General features: G+C 35.5%; 1 protein-coding gene across 4 annotated transcripts in view; it reads left to right on the top strand.

The window, feature by feature from the left end:
- Positions 1-476: 476 nt before the first annotated feature.
- The window catches only part of LOC120631451 (ammonium transporter Rh type B), a 38475-nt gene continuing 21617 nt past the window's right edge, over positions 477-17334 (top strand). Inside the window, exons 1-3 of one of the 4 annotated variants that reach the window (XM_039901044.1) lie at positions 477-712; positions 1106-1282; positions 14371-14497. In XM_039901044.1, the coding sequence (XP_039756978.1) occupies positions 1199-1282; positions 14371-14497 (211 nt within the window). In that variant the 5' untranslated portion in view covers positions 477-712; positions 1106-1198. Of the gene's footprint in view, positions 713-1105; positions 1283-4602; positions 4654-9378; positions 9556-14370; positions 14498-17334 lie in introns of those variants that run through there. The other 3 variants (XM_039901046.1, XM_039901047.1, XM_039901045.1) reach the window with 3 other exon arrangements.

Raw genomic sequence — 17334 nt, 5'->3', positions numbered from 1 at the left:
ATTGCTCTAACGCTCATAAATTGGGAAAGTCAGAGGTGCGTGCTGGGCTTCAAACTCGGCCTCCCGAAAGTGAAGTCGAAGTCCTTCCCACTGGTCTAACTATCTATCTATTTTTCGCTTATAGCTCACAACCATTTACGATCTAAAATAAAAGAACCGATTATTTGCTTTCTGAGCTCCCATCATAAATGATACCTAATAATGTTTGTGATTTTGTTAAACTGAACTCATTAATTTATTGTTACGCTCTAACAGGCGGACAGGCAGACTGAAGAACAAAGTGCGATTACCACCAAGTGAATTCGTAGACCACTGCCGGCTTCACTCGGTCAAATATAATAAAGATGTTTTTCTTGATAAATGCTATGGTTCTCTTGACGCATAATCCGTTAATCTTGATAGTGATATTACGTAATTTTTCTCGAAAGATTTATTTGCTGACAACCTTGCACTTACTGTGATAGGCTCACCGGCTAAGTACGTGAGTTTTGATTAAAGTGGAATAATTGGATTTCTCATAATCACTAAATTAATTTTAATTTATGTTATAATTACTGGTGGTACTAAATAATAGTGTGGTCACTAATTGAATAACTAATCAATAATCGCACTGATATTGAATTTTCTGTCGTTTTTTTTTTATCATATAATTTTTTATCGTCATTACCAAGTCAAGCTTGAATTTAGTGTCAACATTGCACATATGAAAATGGTAAGTGCACCTAGTGGAAAACTTTATCAAAACCATTGGTTAGAAGTCGGCGTTACTGTGAGGAATTCCATGATATATCGTGAAAATTAAGCTTAATTTCCTATACTCTATTCATAATTTTTTCAATCTTCATACTCCACACCAAACAGATCTTTGGCAATGTATACGACTAATTGCTAAGAGTCTTAACAATTAATTGTAAAGTCAATATCTCCTGAGGAAGCCCCCGTGAAGATGCTACAGATTCTCTTGCTTTTGGCGGAGTTTAGAAAATTGAGTTTAATTTTCATGATATTAAAACCAGTTTGCCATGAACAAAAAATAAATTATAACCACAAATATCATTGAGAAGTATTTGTACTAAAAAACTTATACGTGGCTCCCTGGCTTTAGGCTATTAAAGCCGGGCTTTAACGGACGTTAGGCTTTTCGACTGACCACCCGGTTTCGGCAGTAATAAATCAAGCTCACTGGATAAGATTGGAAATGTCTTGCAAGTTAACGGACGCAGTTGGATATTTAATAAATTTGGAGAGGGTACAATTCAGCAGATTTTCATTAAGACGATCTGTGAGTATAATTTAATATAAGTTAATATTTTAAATATTATTTTTAATTTGGTTGGCCGGCTTAGTTTAAGACACAAGAATTATAGTAGTTAAATGTTAATTTGAATTACCGGGACAGTATAGCGGAACTGTATACTAATACTGTAAAGTCTTAAATCGAACTATCTCAGTCCGTTTAACGCAAGAAAAAAAACGAATTCTACTTGATAATCTAAATAAACAGTAATGTTATAATTCGTTTTTATAGTATAAGTAATTTGTAAGATAGTTTTAAGGATTAGTGATAGGAACTAATATAGGTCTAAGTTAATATCATTATTATCATCATCATATAAACCCATTACCAGTCCACTATAGAGAACGGGTCTCCACCCACAATGTGAAGGGGTTAAGTAGGCCGTAGTCCATCACGCTGGCCTAGTACAAATTGGTTGACTCCACACACCTTGAGAACATTATGTAGAACTCTCAGGCATGCAGGTTTCCTCACGGTGTTTTCCTTCAACGTTAAAGCAAGTGATATTTTAATTATTTAAAATGCAAATAACTGAGAAAAAGCTCCTGCCCGTTGCTTCTGCCTGTTACTAACAAAATATGGAATTTTATCCTGCAATAAAAATTATTATTATTATTATATCAATAGTAAAAAGTAATGAATAAAAGTTCATACGCTGCTTCGGTCTTCTGGTGGTCAGAATGTAAAATGTACAATTTGAATATACAATTTTGTTTCTTTTTTAAACTTTGGATCACCAGGTCGTTTCGATTGCCGTCTCGTATCAAGAATCAAGTCAGATCTGGTTATTAACATTAATATATTGTGATAATAAAAATTAAAGCACTCCAACCCGTATTGAAGCAGCGTGGTGGGTCTATACTCTAATTCATATCTCCTAAAAGAGACAAGGCCAGAGGTGAAACATTTAAAGACTGGTATTGATGAATAAACAACCGTATCTTCATAATATACACATGGCAAACATTACGTAGGTTTAGTAGACTGGATCACGTTACGTCTTACTTTTGCGTTTACTTTCGAGTAGTTGTTCAAGCGATAGTAGCGCAGAAGCGATGATAGCGCATTTGGTAGGAGCTCGACTTCACTTTCGGGCCGAGTTCGAATCCCAGCACGCACCTCGAACTTGTGTAAGTTATCTGCGTTTTAAGTAATTAAAATATCAATTGCTTCAACGGTGAAGGAAAACATCGTGAGGAAACCTGCATGCCTGAGAGTCTACATAATGTTCTCAAAGGTGTGTTGAGTCCACCAATCCGCTCTGAGTCAGCGTGGTGGACTATGGTCTTCAACCCTTCTTTGTGGGACCCGTGCTCTGTAGTAAACTGATAATGGGTTGATGTGATGACGATTATGAGTTGTTTGTTCGAGTGGAAATTTTGATGTTGTTATCTCTGACCCTTTGACGAAAGATACGTGTTTTTTGTCACATAAAGGTATATGTGACAAAAAACACGTATCTTTCTCGTGCTCTATAAAATCTAGCCAATGGGAACCACACATTTGTCCAGGATGAAAAGTGGCTTACGTACTATTCCATGTACGTTCATGTAGTGTATCTGTGCTAAATTTCATCCAGATTTCTTTAGCCATTCTGGCGTGATTGATCCATCCACAATTTTGCATTTATAATATTTTTATTTTTATTCATTTATTCGTTTCGACAGCAGATTATACACTGAAACTAGATTAGGAACTATAACATTGAGAAACATAAAATTGTAGTGTAAACCCAATTACTGCTAACCGGCATGCGTATTTTAAAAATACAAGTGAGGGTTCGCTAGATAAAATTGATTATTATTATTTTTTTATTTTTTATCAATAAATATAAATATACTACGACAATACACACGTCGCCACCATCTAGCCCCAAAGTAAGCGTAGCTTGTGTTATGGGTACTAAGATAGTTGATGAATACTTTTATGAATATAATACCCATAAATACTTATATAGTACTTATGTAGTATACTTATATAGTATACAGATAACCACCCATACACCGAAAAACATTCATGTTCATCACACAAACATTTTTCAGTTGTGGGAATCGAACCCACGGCCTTGGACTCAGAAAGCAGGGTCGCTGCCCACTGCGCAAACCAGCTATTGCTATAACCAAGAGAAAAACTTTATAATGAAATTGAAAACAGGTATAATTAACAGAAATGTACGAGGCAATAATCAAATTGCTGTAGTATTACTTTAATGCAGATTTTTTTTGTATTACTGAAGAAAACAGGAGTGGTTTGGAATAGCTTACTGTCTTCCCGGCAGATCCTAGCTAGGATTCCTACTCGCGCCTAAATTCGTTCTATACATCTAACCAAAAAACAAAGACATCGCACCTGAACACTAAATCGCTTAGCGGCACGACTTCATCGGTAAGGTGGTAACTAGCCACGGCCAAAGCATCACACACTTGTGCACTATATTTGTTTTTATTCCGTTACAAGTCGACCCTTTATGTGCAGTCTAAGATGGCAGCGGGTTGATCTGAAAGGGAGTATAGCAGTTATTTTAAACCCTATTCAGTTTCTTCGCGACATCGCACCGGAGCCCTAAATTTCTTAAGGGCACGACTTCGTCAATATGGTGGTAACTAACCACGGCTGAACTAGACCACCAAAAAGAGAAAATATAGAAATTTTAAATTCCTGAATTTCCTTGCCGGGAGTCGAACCCGAGAGTTCCGACTTAAAACAGCGCTCACCATTGCGCTAGGAAGGCTGTATCTATGGAGATTGACCACTGTGGCTGAAATCGGTCGGGGAAACCGTTTAAATAACGACTACCATCTTCATCATCATCATATTAACAGTAATGGGTACTGTCCCAGTACAGGGCATGGGACTTCCACACATGAGAACGATTTAGGCCGTAGTCCACCACGCTGGCCCAGTGCGGAATGGTGGACTCCACACGCGTTTGAGAACATTATGGAGAACTCTCAGGCATGCAGGTACCCTCACGATGTCTTCCTTCACCGCTGTAACAAGTGATTCTAATTGCGCACATAACTTAGAGGAGCTAATGGTGCGTGCTGGGTTTCGTACTCGGCCTTCCCAAAGCGGAGCCGTAGTCCTTACCACTATGCTATCGCCGTTTCTATAATGACTATAAGTGAAATAAAAATGTTATTTAGTCAACTCACAATCCTGCACGAACTTCTTCATTAAGTAATGATGAAAAAAACAACCTAGATCTTTCATAAGAAGTCTGTTTTTTCATAATAACTACGGCAGATTATCGCTGATGGGCGCGTGCGAACTATGACGGCAGAATGTTCTCAGTTAACATTCGAGTGTGGCGAGCGTGGCTCTGGCTTCAATCAAATTTAACTGAGGATTCAAAGGTACCATTTTTTATATTTTCGTGATACAAAATCGTATTAAAAAGACGAAAACAGACTTTTGTAATGCTTGAATTTATAAAATACAACAATCTTATTTAATGTAAAAAATTACAGACAGTAAAATGTCGCATACGTTAGAATAATAAAAAAAAATTTTTAGACAGTAAAATGATTATTTTGGACTAGTTTTTCGTTTCGTTCTATGTTCTGTGCAGAATCTGCCTTCTAACGTGTGGTCGAATCACTTCAATACGATAATCAAAACAAATTGTTACCTATTCACGGCCAAGCCTATCTTGGTGAAATTAAGCATACTTAGAGCTTGCGTACAGGAGACGGACACAAGACTTGTCATTCCTGAAAAACAACCAGTCCTGACACTGGATTTTTAAAAACAGATGAATATACGCAAAGCATCATGGAATAAAAACTAAATAATAATAATAATCATCATCATATCAACTCATTACCGGCCCATTACAGGGCACGGGTCTCCTCCCACAACGAGAAGGGGTTAAGGCCGTAGTTCAACACGCTGGCCCAGTGTGTGGACTCCACACACCTTTGAGAACATTATATAGAATACTCAGGCAGTACAGGTTTCCTCACGATGTTTTCCTTCACTGTTGAAGCTCTAATTGTAATAACTATTCAAATAATAATACTCAATCATTATTCTCAACCTGTTAATACTAGGCATGGGTCACTGATATGAGGAAGATAAGCCTTTTTAATCCTCTAATTTAGTAAATTTAGTCCTAACTAATAATAGGAAACAGTTATTTGTCCCCTAAACATAACTGTCCTAGTTATAGTGTTGCTGTTATGTCAATGAATAATAAAAACATAAAGACATTACAATTTGGTGTCAGTTAATTTCAATTTTAACTACCGGGTCTCAGTTCGTATTAACAAGTATTCCGGAGAACCGTACTTGTAGAGAATTTACGCATTTAAAACAGAAAACATAAGCAATATTTACGTTTAAAATAAAAAAAATTGCAGTCACAGATCACTATGGCAACAGTTAAAGGTTGTGGCAATGGATAACAATGAAACAATAATTTCATTTACATACAACTTTTTACGCAAACACAGACACATTCAACCGCACACACATACACGTTTCAATGTAATCTTAAGTTATTACTAATAAGTGAAAATCGAAATAGGTATACCTATGTGATTTATAATTTAGTAATTTCCCTTAATCGAGTGTTAAAGAATCTTTCAATACTCCACAGATTTTCAATATTTAAATATTCTTTATATACTACATAGGTTGTGTATAAGCAACCAAAGTAATTGCAATTATGCCTTCAATTACGTTACATCTAGTGCCCGATGTTAAAAATTAATCAATCTTATCCATAATTAGATTCAGATTCGGATAGAAGATTGAATTTTATCTACAGGGAAGAGTACAAAATAATCAAAAATATCAATCTATCATCGGCCCACATGTCTCTCAGAATGGGCAGGATTTTAGCCAAGGTCCACTACGCCGGCCAATGCGGATTGGTGGACTTCGCACCTATTTGAGCACGAAATGTAGAATTATTAAACTTGCTCACGATGCTTTCCTTCACCGTTGAAGCAAGATATTTTAATTGCTTAATTTAAAAACGCACATAACTCCGAAAAGTTCATAAACATAATACATATTTTAGAACTTTTTGGAGAACTCTCAGGCTTACAAGTTTCCTCACGATGTCTTACTTCATCGTCGAAGCGAGTGATATTTTAATTGATAAATTTAAAAATTACACTTAATTTAATCTGTTGCTTGAAGATTTTGGATCTGATTAATTTTAATATTACCGGGCGTTCAGAAGTTTCTGGGAATCTATAGATAAGTAGAATATTAGGTTCCCAAATACGTAATCTTCATTAAACGTTGTTCAACTGCGAATCCGGCAAAACCCTAACAACTGTCATACTATCGAATCTCCTATAAGCCTTACATAACAAGACCCTAAAAACGATGAAAAAAGCTTGCCCCGACCTAATTCCGAGGCAAAACCGGATAAATTGGCACAACTATGATTGATGAATTACATATCGAGTGAAAGTGGCCTGTCAGTATCCAGACATCTGCTACTTTATTTTCCGTCCAATATATCTATTTTTGGGATGACATTTTCTATACTCACTTTTACTTACATATGTAATTTTGATATATTACTATGTTTAGGTTGTATAAGATTTTGGAGCCAGCCAAGCATCGGAGCAAAGATGATTAAAAGTTCTCAAAATCGCCATCTTTTATGAAACGGAGCCCTTTTCCTTTGGAATAGTATTTTTTTTATTACACGGCAAGTCAGCCACAAGAGAGATTGACGATTGTAAATTTTCCTTCTTAAGCCGGATAGCCCACATTGGGGCAGCTATGATGGCCTGAGCTATACAAGACAAAAAGATAAAATGGGAACTAAACTGATGGGAATTAAAAGTTTGCATTCTACAACTTTGTTCTGATAGCAGTAGATACTTTTAGACAGATAACTGTACAAAGTTTTAAATTAAATCGCAATAATAAAAATATTTATGTAATTAAAATATCAATTGCTTCTACGGTGAAGGAGAACATCGTGAGGAAACCTGCATGCCTGAGAGTTCTCCATAATGTTCTCAAAGGTGTGTTGAGTGCACCAATCCGCACTTGGCCAGCGTGGTGGACTACGGCCTTTACCCCTTTTCATTGTGGAAGGAGACCCGTGCCCTGTATTGGGTCGGTAATGGATTAATATTTTGAGGATGATGATGATGATGATGATAAATAATATCAATAAATCCACTTATAGTTATAGGTGCTTATTATGGATTATGTCATACTTCTGTTAGTTTTTTTTCCACTTTGTTTATAAGCCTGTATTCAGTGACCTTTTTATGGGCTGTGTCATACTTCTGTAAGCTTTGTACCTATATCCACCTCGTTAATATGCGATGGGGTAAAATTTAGGTGGAAGAAGAGTTTCTGTCGTTTATTACTTTCGCTCCAACGAATCGCTTGATGTTCTGTGTGTAATTGTAACGTAGGCCACAATGCTAATGTTGTGTAAAACATTCAAACGTCGCTTCCGTTCGTAGCGATTCTTCGAACTTTCATAACAAAGAGTGAGTTTACCAAGAATTTAGTAAACATATTATAAAAAAATCCTCTTCTAGTAAGAGTTTTCATATATTATTAGTATATTCATACTAATATTAAAAAAAGCGTTATTCCAAACAAAGTACACGGCAATACCCGGTCACTTATTATAGCCTGATCTTAATGCCGTTTGTTATGAGGAAAGTAATGTGATGACTGGTACTTGAAAACTAACTTATTATTTTTAAACTTATTTATTTTCGTTACATTATCAGAATCGTTTATTGTGTCTTTGCAATAAAATTGTTAAACTTAATACCTAATATGAAATGGTTATTTATTCATACTCTTTCTTGTCTATTCGTTGCAATGTTATCCCTCAAAACATACTCCTTTGAAAGGCTTATTAGCCAACCTGTCGCCATGAAGGAGACCTGTGTGTGTGACCTGTGTATCAGGTACAAGATGCAAAATTTTTACTCGCTTGATTCATTTCGTGAGTCTCTTTATCTGTTTTCAAGCTATCTAGATTTCAGCTTTAATATTTTGACTGTCTAAACTATATGATCCGCCATTTTGTTTTGGACGCCATCTTGTGTGTGGAATTTTTTCATGGTGTACTATAGGGGCTGTATAAAAATATGTAATCCGCCTTGTATGGGGTTACATTTGTTTATATTCATGTTGGATCTACAATGGTCATCAAAACCAAATTTCTGATCAATCGGTACACAGGGAGGGGATAAAATTTCAATTACTAGGTTTGAGCCAAACAATAATATTACTAGGCAACCTAAATAAAACCGTTTTAAAATGGGAATCACGTAACAAAATAAGACTCATCGGCCATAAAAAAGCGAATCGAAACTTGTTTTTTTTAAGTTACAAAATGTTAAAAGCCCCTACAAATGTTTACGTGCAAATGTTCAAAGGGTTGGGGCAAACTGAATTTTTCATGCTCGCGTGCATTCGATTGCATAATAGCTGTCCGATTTCTACGTTGAATTAATTGTACAAAAGCGAAAACCTCTGCCTGCTTTTAGCGAATTACTGTGAATTTCAAGTATTATGTCCGCTTAAGAAGTATGGGAAACTTTTCCGTCGTTTAAACATATTTTAAATAGAATCTGAGGTAAACTCTACTTATTTTATACTCTTTATTTATACTCTAACATGATAAGAAAATTAAAAAAAAATCACTCTTCAAGTAGTAGGATACAAAAGACGGGCTTATCGCTAAGTAGCAATCTCTGCCAGGCAACCTAAGAATTAGAAAAACTAAAAAGAGAACAAAGAAAGTGGGCCGTACAACACTGATTTCTTAGAATATACTAACTTAATATCAAAACATGATTATAGTAGTAAACTCAATTAGTCTTAAAACGAAGAGAAATTATCCTAAATTCAAAGAAGAATTAGTCTTAAAGAGCCTATATGTAAAGGGGAATAGCAAAAATTGCAAGAGAAAGAGCCTAAAATATACCTTCTAATAGAAGTGCGCATAAATGCCACAAAGTTTCGGAACCTCTTTACTGACTCTAAACGCAAGCTGTGTGACTTGAATCTAAGTCTGTGTTATTTTTATGACATCTATCGTTTTCGCCATTTATCACGTTTTTCGTGTACCTATTTATAATAAATCAATTAATTCAGGTTGCATAGTTTTGGACTGGAGCCTTTCATGTTTATAATGGTTTGTACATACAGCACTGTTAAGAGGATATCAAATAGTTGATCATTTTTATATTAACGGATTGGATATGGGATCAGCAGCCAGTAATTTTCTTTCAAGTTCTGCTGCTAAAAACGAGGTAATTTCAAACAATTTTATAATTGGTGCTAAATCCAAATCAGTCTTGGTAGCAAAATCGTTTGGAAGCGTGACTTCAGCGCTGCGATGCTGAGAAGTATCTAGAGAGTACATTAAACAATGCCTTGGATTACAATGGTACCAAAGCTCATTCATGTCAACTAAAGGTTGTGAATTTCAAAGCGAAATTAAAACAGCTTAGACGTTAGTTACAAAAAATTAGCCTGAGCATATGGTAATCTGGAATTTTTAAACATATACTAAGCGTTAGCTAAAACAAACAAGGATTAAAATGTGTCCTCAAAGCTTTTCCACTTAAATTGTAAAATATGTTTAAATGCCGAGGTGTTATATCTGACTTATTTCTATTGTGTATAGGTGATCTAATTATCTATTTTAGTTGTATTATAATCTGATAATTTAACTATAAAACCCGAAATTTCAAAGACAATCTGTAGATAATACTTGATAAGTTCTCGAGTTAAAAAAACGTTCGAAGCTTTATAACGTAGGAAGTTGAAATCCCGTAGTGCTGGAAGTTACTGGAATGAAGCATAGGTATTCTTATAGTTGGACACCTAGTGATAACCAGCTTGCAGTATGCAAACAAGGAACACGCTTCATGTGTGCAGATATCCCTGCAGCAGCTCCAGCAGTCAATCCTTTAAAAATATTATTAATTTAACAGCGTGTCTTTTTGTTTGCTTGTTTTTTAATAAACTATAGTTTTAGCTACACTGAAATCTATATATATATAAAAGAAAGTTGTGTTAGTTACACCATTTATTACTCAAGAACGGCTGTACCATTTTTATGATAGGACAAAAAGTATTAAAATATATAGTATTCAAAATAAAATTGTTTGGAGGTACGAAGTTCGCCGGGACAGCTAGTTTTGTATAAAGATCATCGTGGTTTTATTTTTATTCCGGAAAAACAAACACTTCTGTGGGATTTTAAAAGAAAGCCAAAATATCTTTATTCGAGTAGGCCCATAGATGGCACTTATGATGCGTACAATTCATGCAAAATGTGTACATGGTAGTGAGATGATGGCGATACCTATATTCCTATATTCAAAGCTAAGTTTAAGAAGATCCTACATCTTAGCCGGTTTTTTTTTGTTATCACCATCTAACATAGCCATTTAAAACTATTCAAGAAGCATCCTGGTTAGAACAATAATTCGCACCCAGCTTTTTATCGTGTCTGTTATCCTTTAAACTATAATAGGATTTTACTGCTATCATTTGAGGAGTGTAGGCACTAAAAGACCCGTTAGAAGACGGCGTTAATCTTCAGTGGTGCCAAGCATGAATCTGGATGGAGTTGGACACTTCCCTCAGAAGCTACCAAGCCACCTACGTTGCATTGTATGCCACGCGAAAGCACATTGGTGCTGTAAAAATGCATCAACACATTTTGCATCGAAAAACATTGTTTTAAGAAAACATTATGCATAAGCCCATTGGCCCCATTTGAGGACGGTGGTTTTTTAAATATATAGATGATTTTGTTTTGTAGGTTTTTTTGCTGTAAAATGTCTAACTAGCCTCCAATAGTTCGTTTAACAAAGTTTTTTTCAAAAAATTGCTGCTGGTTTGTATTTGGGTCCAAATGGGTTAATACAAACTTTGAACTTTTTAAGTGACATCTATAAATACGAAAAGAATCTTGCATCAAATTACTGCACTCATTTCTTTTAATGCACAACCCCCTATTCCATATCCTGTTCAGTAGAAGCGCATCTTCAGAGTCCATAGTGAGTCTTTGATCGTCGTACACGGGTAGATTCGTATCTTGATTTATTGTAAATTTTCTTACAGCACATTTGTTATTCAGTCTCTTCGGCAGAATTGTTTACTATTTGATATATCCTTTGCATAATTAAATCTTCGAATGTTTTTATGAAATATAGGCACGTTTTACCGATGGGATCCCGCCAGAGTAAGAATTTCGCAGAGATGAAATCCGTGGGGGACTGAAGATCAAAGGGTTTCCAAATTGAATTTTTGTGTTTGTTTGGAACTTTTTTTCGCTTTCAGGTCACAGAGTGTGTGTATTGTGCTCGTAATCCCCTTGAAAATAGATTTTTTAATAAAATATCTTATATGAAAATCCACATACATTCTTAAGCGGTCTCTAAATTCCACGCTTGAGGGCACAAAAGGCTACATCATCTGAGGGATAGAAACATTTTCTTTAACAATTCGAGGGATCTAAAGATTATTATTCCAAAAATAAGAAAAATTTTTTTGTAAAAGAAATTTCTTTTATTTTGCAAAGTGGTTATAATACTGTCTACTTGCATTTACAGCTGTATAAAGAACCTCAGAACATCCTTATGAAGGCTTCATCTTGCTTGTCAAAGTAATGCCAAAGTCAGTTAAGCCATTCTGGAAACAAGCTCGGCCTGGAAAACTTTTAAAAACCTGCTGTCGTTTAAATTTATTATCATCTGAGCTTTATAAGAGGAAGTTTGTAACAGTTAACACATAAAAAAACAATGTTATATCTTATTATCATCGTCGGAATTCCACCGCTGGACATGGGTTATTTGTAGGAATGTCCACTATCCAGTGTGCAATGAATTCAATTAGCAAATTCGTTGCACACTGGTCCACCCAGATCCAAACCTAAATCAATCCCTTCGCCAAGCTATGATCGCTCAGAGTTATTTATAATGAATGACATGTTGCCTGCGATTACGTCCGAGAACCCTTTATTTTCCCGGGATAAAATGTATGGATATTTCTTACACAAGAAACAGAAATCGAATTAAATATTGGAAGTGAGTTTCTCTAACAAAAATGGTGCTAACATAAAATAATAACTTCGAACCCGGGTACATTTGGTATAATAAAAAGATATTATGTAAGATTTATGAAAGCATAAATTTGTAAAAATAGGATTAACCTAGTGAAATTAATTTACATCAACGTAATTTTTACGTAATTTGTGTAAAACGGTCAGGTACTTTCTTGTTCAAGATATAAAAACATCGTTTAATGCCCTATCGGTATACCTTATATCTTTTAGGCATATTTTGTCCCACTACCTATTTATAACTATAGAATAGATATCGAATGTGACCCAATTTCTGCGGCATTTTGGCTGAACTAAACTGCTCGCAAAGGATTTCTTCGCTAATTACCGTTCTCGAGTGTCAGCCTAGAGTATTGAGTACTAGCGAATATTCGAATATTGCGATTATCTGTAATGTATTTTGCTTAATATTTTTTTTATCCCTCGGTTCGGTTCGTAGTTAGGTTTCTACGCGTAAATCCCACCGGAACACTAAATCGCTTAGCGGCAGGTCTCTATCGCTATGGTGATAACTAGCCTCGACCAAAGCATCCCATCGGATCAGGCCAGAGAAAATTCATAAATAATCATAAATTTCCCTGAACTCGCTCCTACTTAAATTTACAGCGCTCATCGCCGTTTTGCCAGGGAGCTCGTCGAAACTTATTACAGAAATTTAATAAAAAAATTCCCTACTTAAATACATTACTAGCACTTGGCTGCCATCACACGTTATAATAAGTGATGATACGCCTAAGGACGTACTTGCCTGAAATACGTAAATATATAAGGTGGTCGGGAAATCGAAAGCCGGAATGGCATATCAGATATTTGAGTCTTGTACGCGTAAAATTTGTACGCGTCCATGGGATATCATTTATATTTATTTATACTTTGTTCGACATATTCCTATAACAACTGTTAAGTAGCTCTAGCGAATATCGCTAGCTAGCATCTTGGCTAGCACCACCGGACATGTCGTTGAGTCCTGTGATTAATCGACAAAAGTTGGGAGCTAATTTTTTGTGCTCGTCTCCAGCATACATTTATATGACAATTGAGCAATGTTTTTTGTAGCATCGTTTCGCGAGTAAAATAAGTTAAGCTGTATTTATAAATACATATTGATAATATTTCGCCCGTGTGAGTTCAGCACATACTTTCTATAACAATCTTCAACACATTATCCATTCCATAATATGCATTTCCTCTTTCACACAAGGTTATATTATACAAACTTTATAAGTAACTATATTATTGTTAAAACCCACCAACCCAAGTTTTAAACTCTAAACCTTTCTCTAAAGAAGAAGGGGACCTCTGCCCAGAATTGGAACATTAATAGGCCGAAGATTGACCGGGCTCGGGAATTAAAACTAGGGCCAGTGAGCCCGCCAGATTGAGTACAATTACAGTCACTCTTAACATTATTTTAGAGAATTCATAACTAAACTTTGCATTTTTTCAAATGTTGAAAACATTACCTTAATGCACATGCGGGACTGTCGTTTAAATCGTCCTGAGTCTTGTCTAGTCCTCAGCTCGGGACATGTGTGTAATAGCAAACTTTCCGCACTTGCATCATAATGTACTATTAAAAAAATTTAGTTGACATGATATTGCTTACAATTCCTTGAGTCTCATGCACGGACACACGGGGTCTAGTTACCTTAGGAGTAAAGCACAAACGCGCGCCGGACTGTCCCACAACGTTTCTAAGTGCAAAATAAAATACGAGCAGTCAATGAACCCAGTCAGTGCTCTCACTAGGAAATTGCGCAATAACTGGTTAATGTATTTCGTATCCGTTTCAAAATAATGCGAATAAAGCAAACAGTTTTACCAATATATACCGCTATCCTTTATATAATCCCTCATATAATTTAGAAGTTCCAAGTGCATATATGCAAAACAGAACAACATTATAGAGCCCATAACGTTTGCCTTTGAGTACTTAAAGCATAACCGCCCCGTAGTTATGTGATGACATTTTCATTTTTTTTTTTTTCAGCCTCAAATCAAGATGCACAAGTTCAGTCACTTAAAGTACCTGCCGCTAATGCTGTTTCAGCTGCTGCTCATGGTGCTATTTTTTATCTTCGTGAGGTACGACGGTGATAAACATCATGATCTTAGAGGTAAGAACCGATAATAATATAATGCCTTATCGCTTAAAGTCATTTGACCTTACCCAAAAAGCGACATTAAAACTGTCTAAGAGTCTTCACTTTCAATAAAATAACAAAAAATAAGTTTATTAAGGAATTCTCGTTAATATTATTTTTTAATATACAGAGTTCTGAAAAGTTTGCAATAATACCACATTTCACAATAATACCTTGAATCTAACGGTAAAAAGTACCGTACCTAAATCATACCACCTAAATTTTTTTAACCTGTAAGATACCACCACATATCAAAGATAGTTTGAAATAAAAACGCATATTGCGAAACCAGAACCTATCTACAGAGCAACCTACGAAGCAAGAAATTCATTTGATCACGGTTTGCCTTTCTTTTCTGTAGGCACAAACAACTACAGTCGAATTCAAAACAGTTAATATTTTTCATTAGTAAAAAAAAAAAACTACGATGAAATGTTTCGTTAGATTTGTTTGCAATCAAGTTATTCTATATATAAAAAAAAACTTTGAATATTACCTTCAGACGTCTTATTTTCTACCAGTGTAAGCATTGTGATGACACAGATACACCACACAAACCAACATACAAACTTATAGAACCATGAGCTATGTTACTTGAAAAACAAACTGAAGATGTCCTCATGGTGACAACTTTTGTCGACGATTGTAACTATGTCAATTACTTTGTGCCAATTTTTAATTAACGCTTGCCTACAATAATTAATCTTGATATTATCCAATCCACACATTTACGGTTTGTTAACCATCGTTACTTGTAATATGAGTACGATATTTACAACTGTGGGATGATATGGCATTAATTAAGACAAGAAATTCTTTATTAATCACATAATAAATGGAATTCAAGGCGCTCATGGAAATGGTTAAATTGATGTCTTGCATTCCTTTTAGATAGGGACCTACATAATCGTTTTCTTCCTTTATTATTCTATAAGAATATGATTCTGGTTAGCCTCAGCAGTTGCTCTTATCCAACATCACCATTATTATCTATATATATAAAAGAAAGTCGTGTTAGTTACACTACTTATAATTCAAGAACGGCTATACCGATATGGCTGAAAATTGGTAGGTGGGTAGCTTAGAGCCAGGAGGCGGACATAGGATACTGTTTATCCCGTTCGACAGCGTTCCCGTCTGAGTTGACATAAAAAGTCAGTTACACCATTTATAACTCAAGAACGGCTGGACCAATTTTTATGATATTTGATTTTTTGGATTCCTCTTAGACCGGAATAGGATAATAAGTATTAAAATAATAACATTCATCAAAAAAAATATGATGCGCGGTACAAAGTTCGCCGGGACAGCTAGTATCGTATAAAAGTTCAAAAGCAAAGTGGCCTGCCTACAAGAACTCAAATTCAAATTTAAAATGCAATTCATCAAATATATAGTAATATTTTTCTATACAATTTTTATTGTTTAATTTCTGCATTGGTAGGTCCAAAATTACCTTACGTAGTGAATAGATACATGTTCGATTGGTAAAATCCACTTTTTGTTTATAAAGCCTAATGCTGTGTAAACGTACGGTATCCTTATGTAGTTGACATCCAATCTATTCGCACGAAACATGTTTCATCCCCTTTCCCGATACGAAACGTTTGGATGTGAAACGCCCTTCTGTCGTCCATGATACCTGCCAGATTCATTTTAAGGCAAGAGTAAATAGGCATTTTGGAGACAAACCTTCCTCATTGAACCTTATCAATGCTATCCGTTATCTACTATAAATGCAAGAATGTGATTGTTGTTTTCTCTCTATTACACTTAGTAATGGCGGCATAGCGTATTGACGTTATATATAAATATACTTTACGAATTAGAGAGTGAGATCATAGTCATCTCAAATTTTCACACAATTTAGAGTTAATAAATGTACAATTAATGTATTTTAGATGGTTTTTATAAGCTTTATCTGTAGAAATAAAAAAGATTGAAGTTTCTGTTTCTAATGTAAAAATAAGCTCTTTAAATAATAAATTTCAAGGTAAATACTGTTCAGTATGTATGTGTTACTGACGCAGGTAATCGTTACAATATGATAGTTTAGTGGTGATAGACTAGGAATTCGGCATCCTTGCGGTGCGATCGAGTTCGAACCCCAGCACGCACCTCTTAACTTTTCGGAGTTATGTGCTTTTTGTGCAATTTAATATCCCACCAGCATGCCTATGTATTTCATATTGTTCTTAATGTCGTGTAAAGTCTACGCAAATGGCCAACGTGGTAGAGGGGAGACACGTACCTTGTACTAGGCCGGGTAATGAGTTGGTAATGATGAAGAATATGATGTTTCGTAAGTCTAAAAATAAAGGTATAACAGTATACCTACTGTAATGATTTCAACATAATTAAAACATTATACAATATACTAGATACAGCGCCATGAATATTGGGAGACACGAAATTATTCCAAAGAGACCCGATACCACTTTGTCACCGATACCCTTCAAAGGCAGGCTTTGTGGCACAATCGTCCCTTCCTATACTTAGGATTTTAGTCCACTGGATCCGTACATAAAATGGCGGATGCTAAGTTAAACTAAACTCGTCTCATTAGTGTGGTCTTCATTTCGATGACGCTAATTCTGTTATGCATAAACTCTCTCAATTAAACTTAAGGGTCCCAAAGTGTTTGGATGTTGGCCCAATACCGATAACGCAGCATTAGTTGGACGGCCGATTGGCGCAGTTTGCAGCGACCCTGCTTTCTGAGCCCGAGGCCGCGGGTTCGATTTTCCAGTAGTGGGAACTACTGGAAAATGTTTGTGTGATGAGCATGAATGTTTTTCAGTGTCTGGGTG

Source organism: Pararge aegeria, chromosome 18, assembly GCF_905163445.1.
Source record: "Pararge aegeria chromosome 18, ilParAegt1.1, whole genome shotgun sequence".
In the NCBI taxonomy this organism is placed as follows: Eukaryota; Metazoa; Arthropoda; class Insecta; order Lepidoptera; family Nymphalidae; genus Pararge; species Pararge aegeria.
The sequence above is the reverse complement of the archived record's forward strand: the minus strand, read 5'-3'. Positions and strand labels throughout refer to the sequence as shown.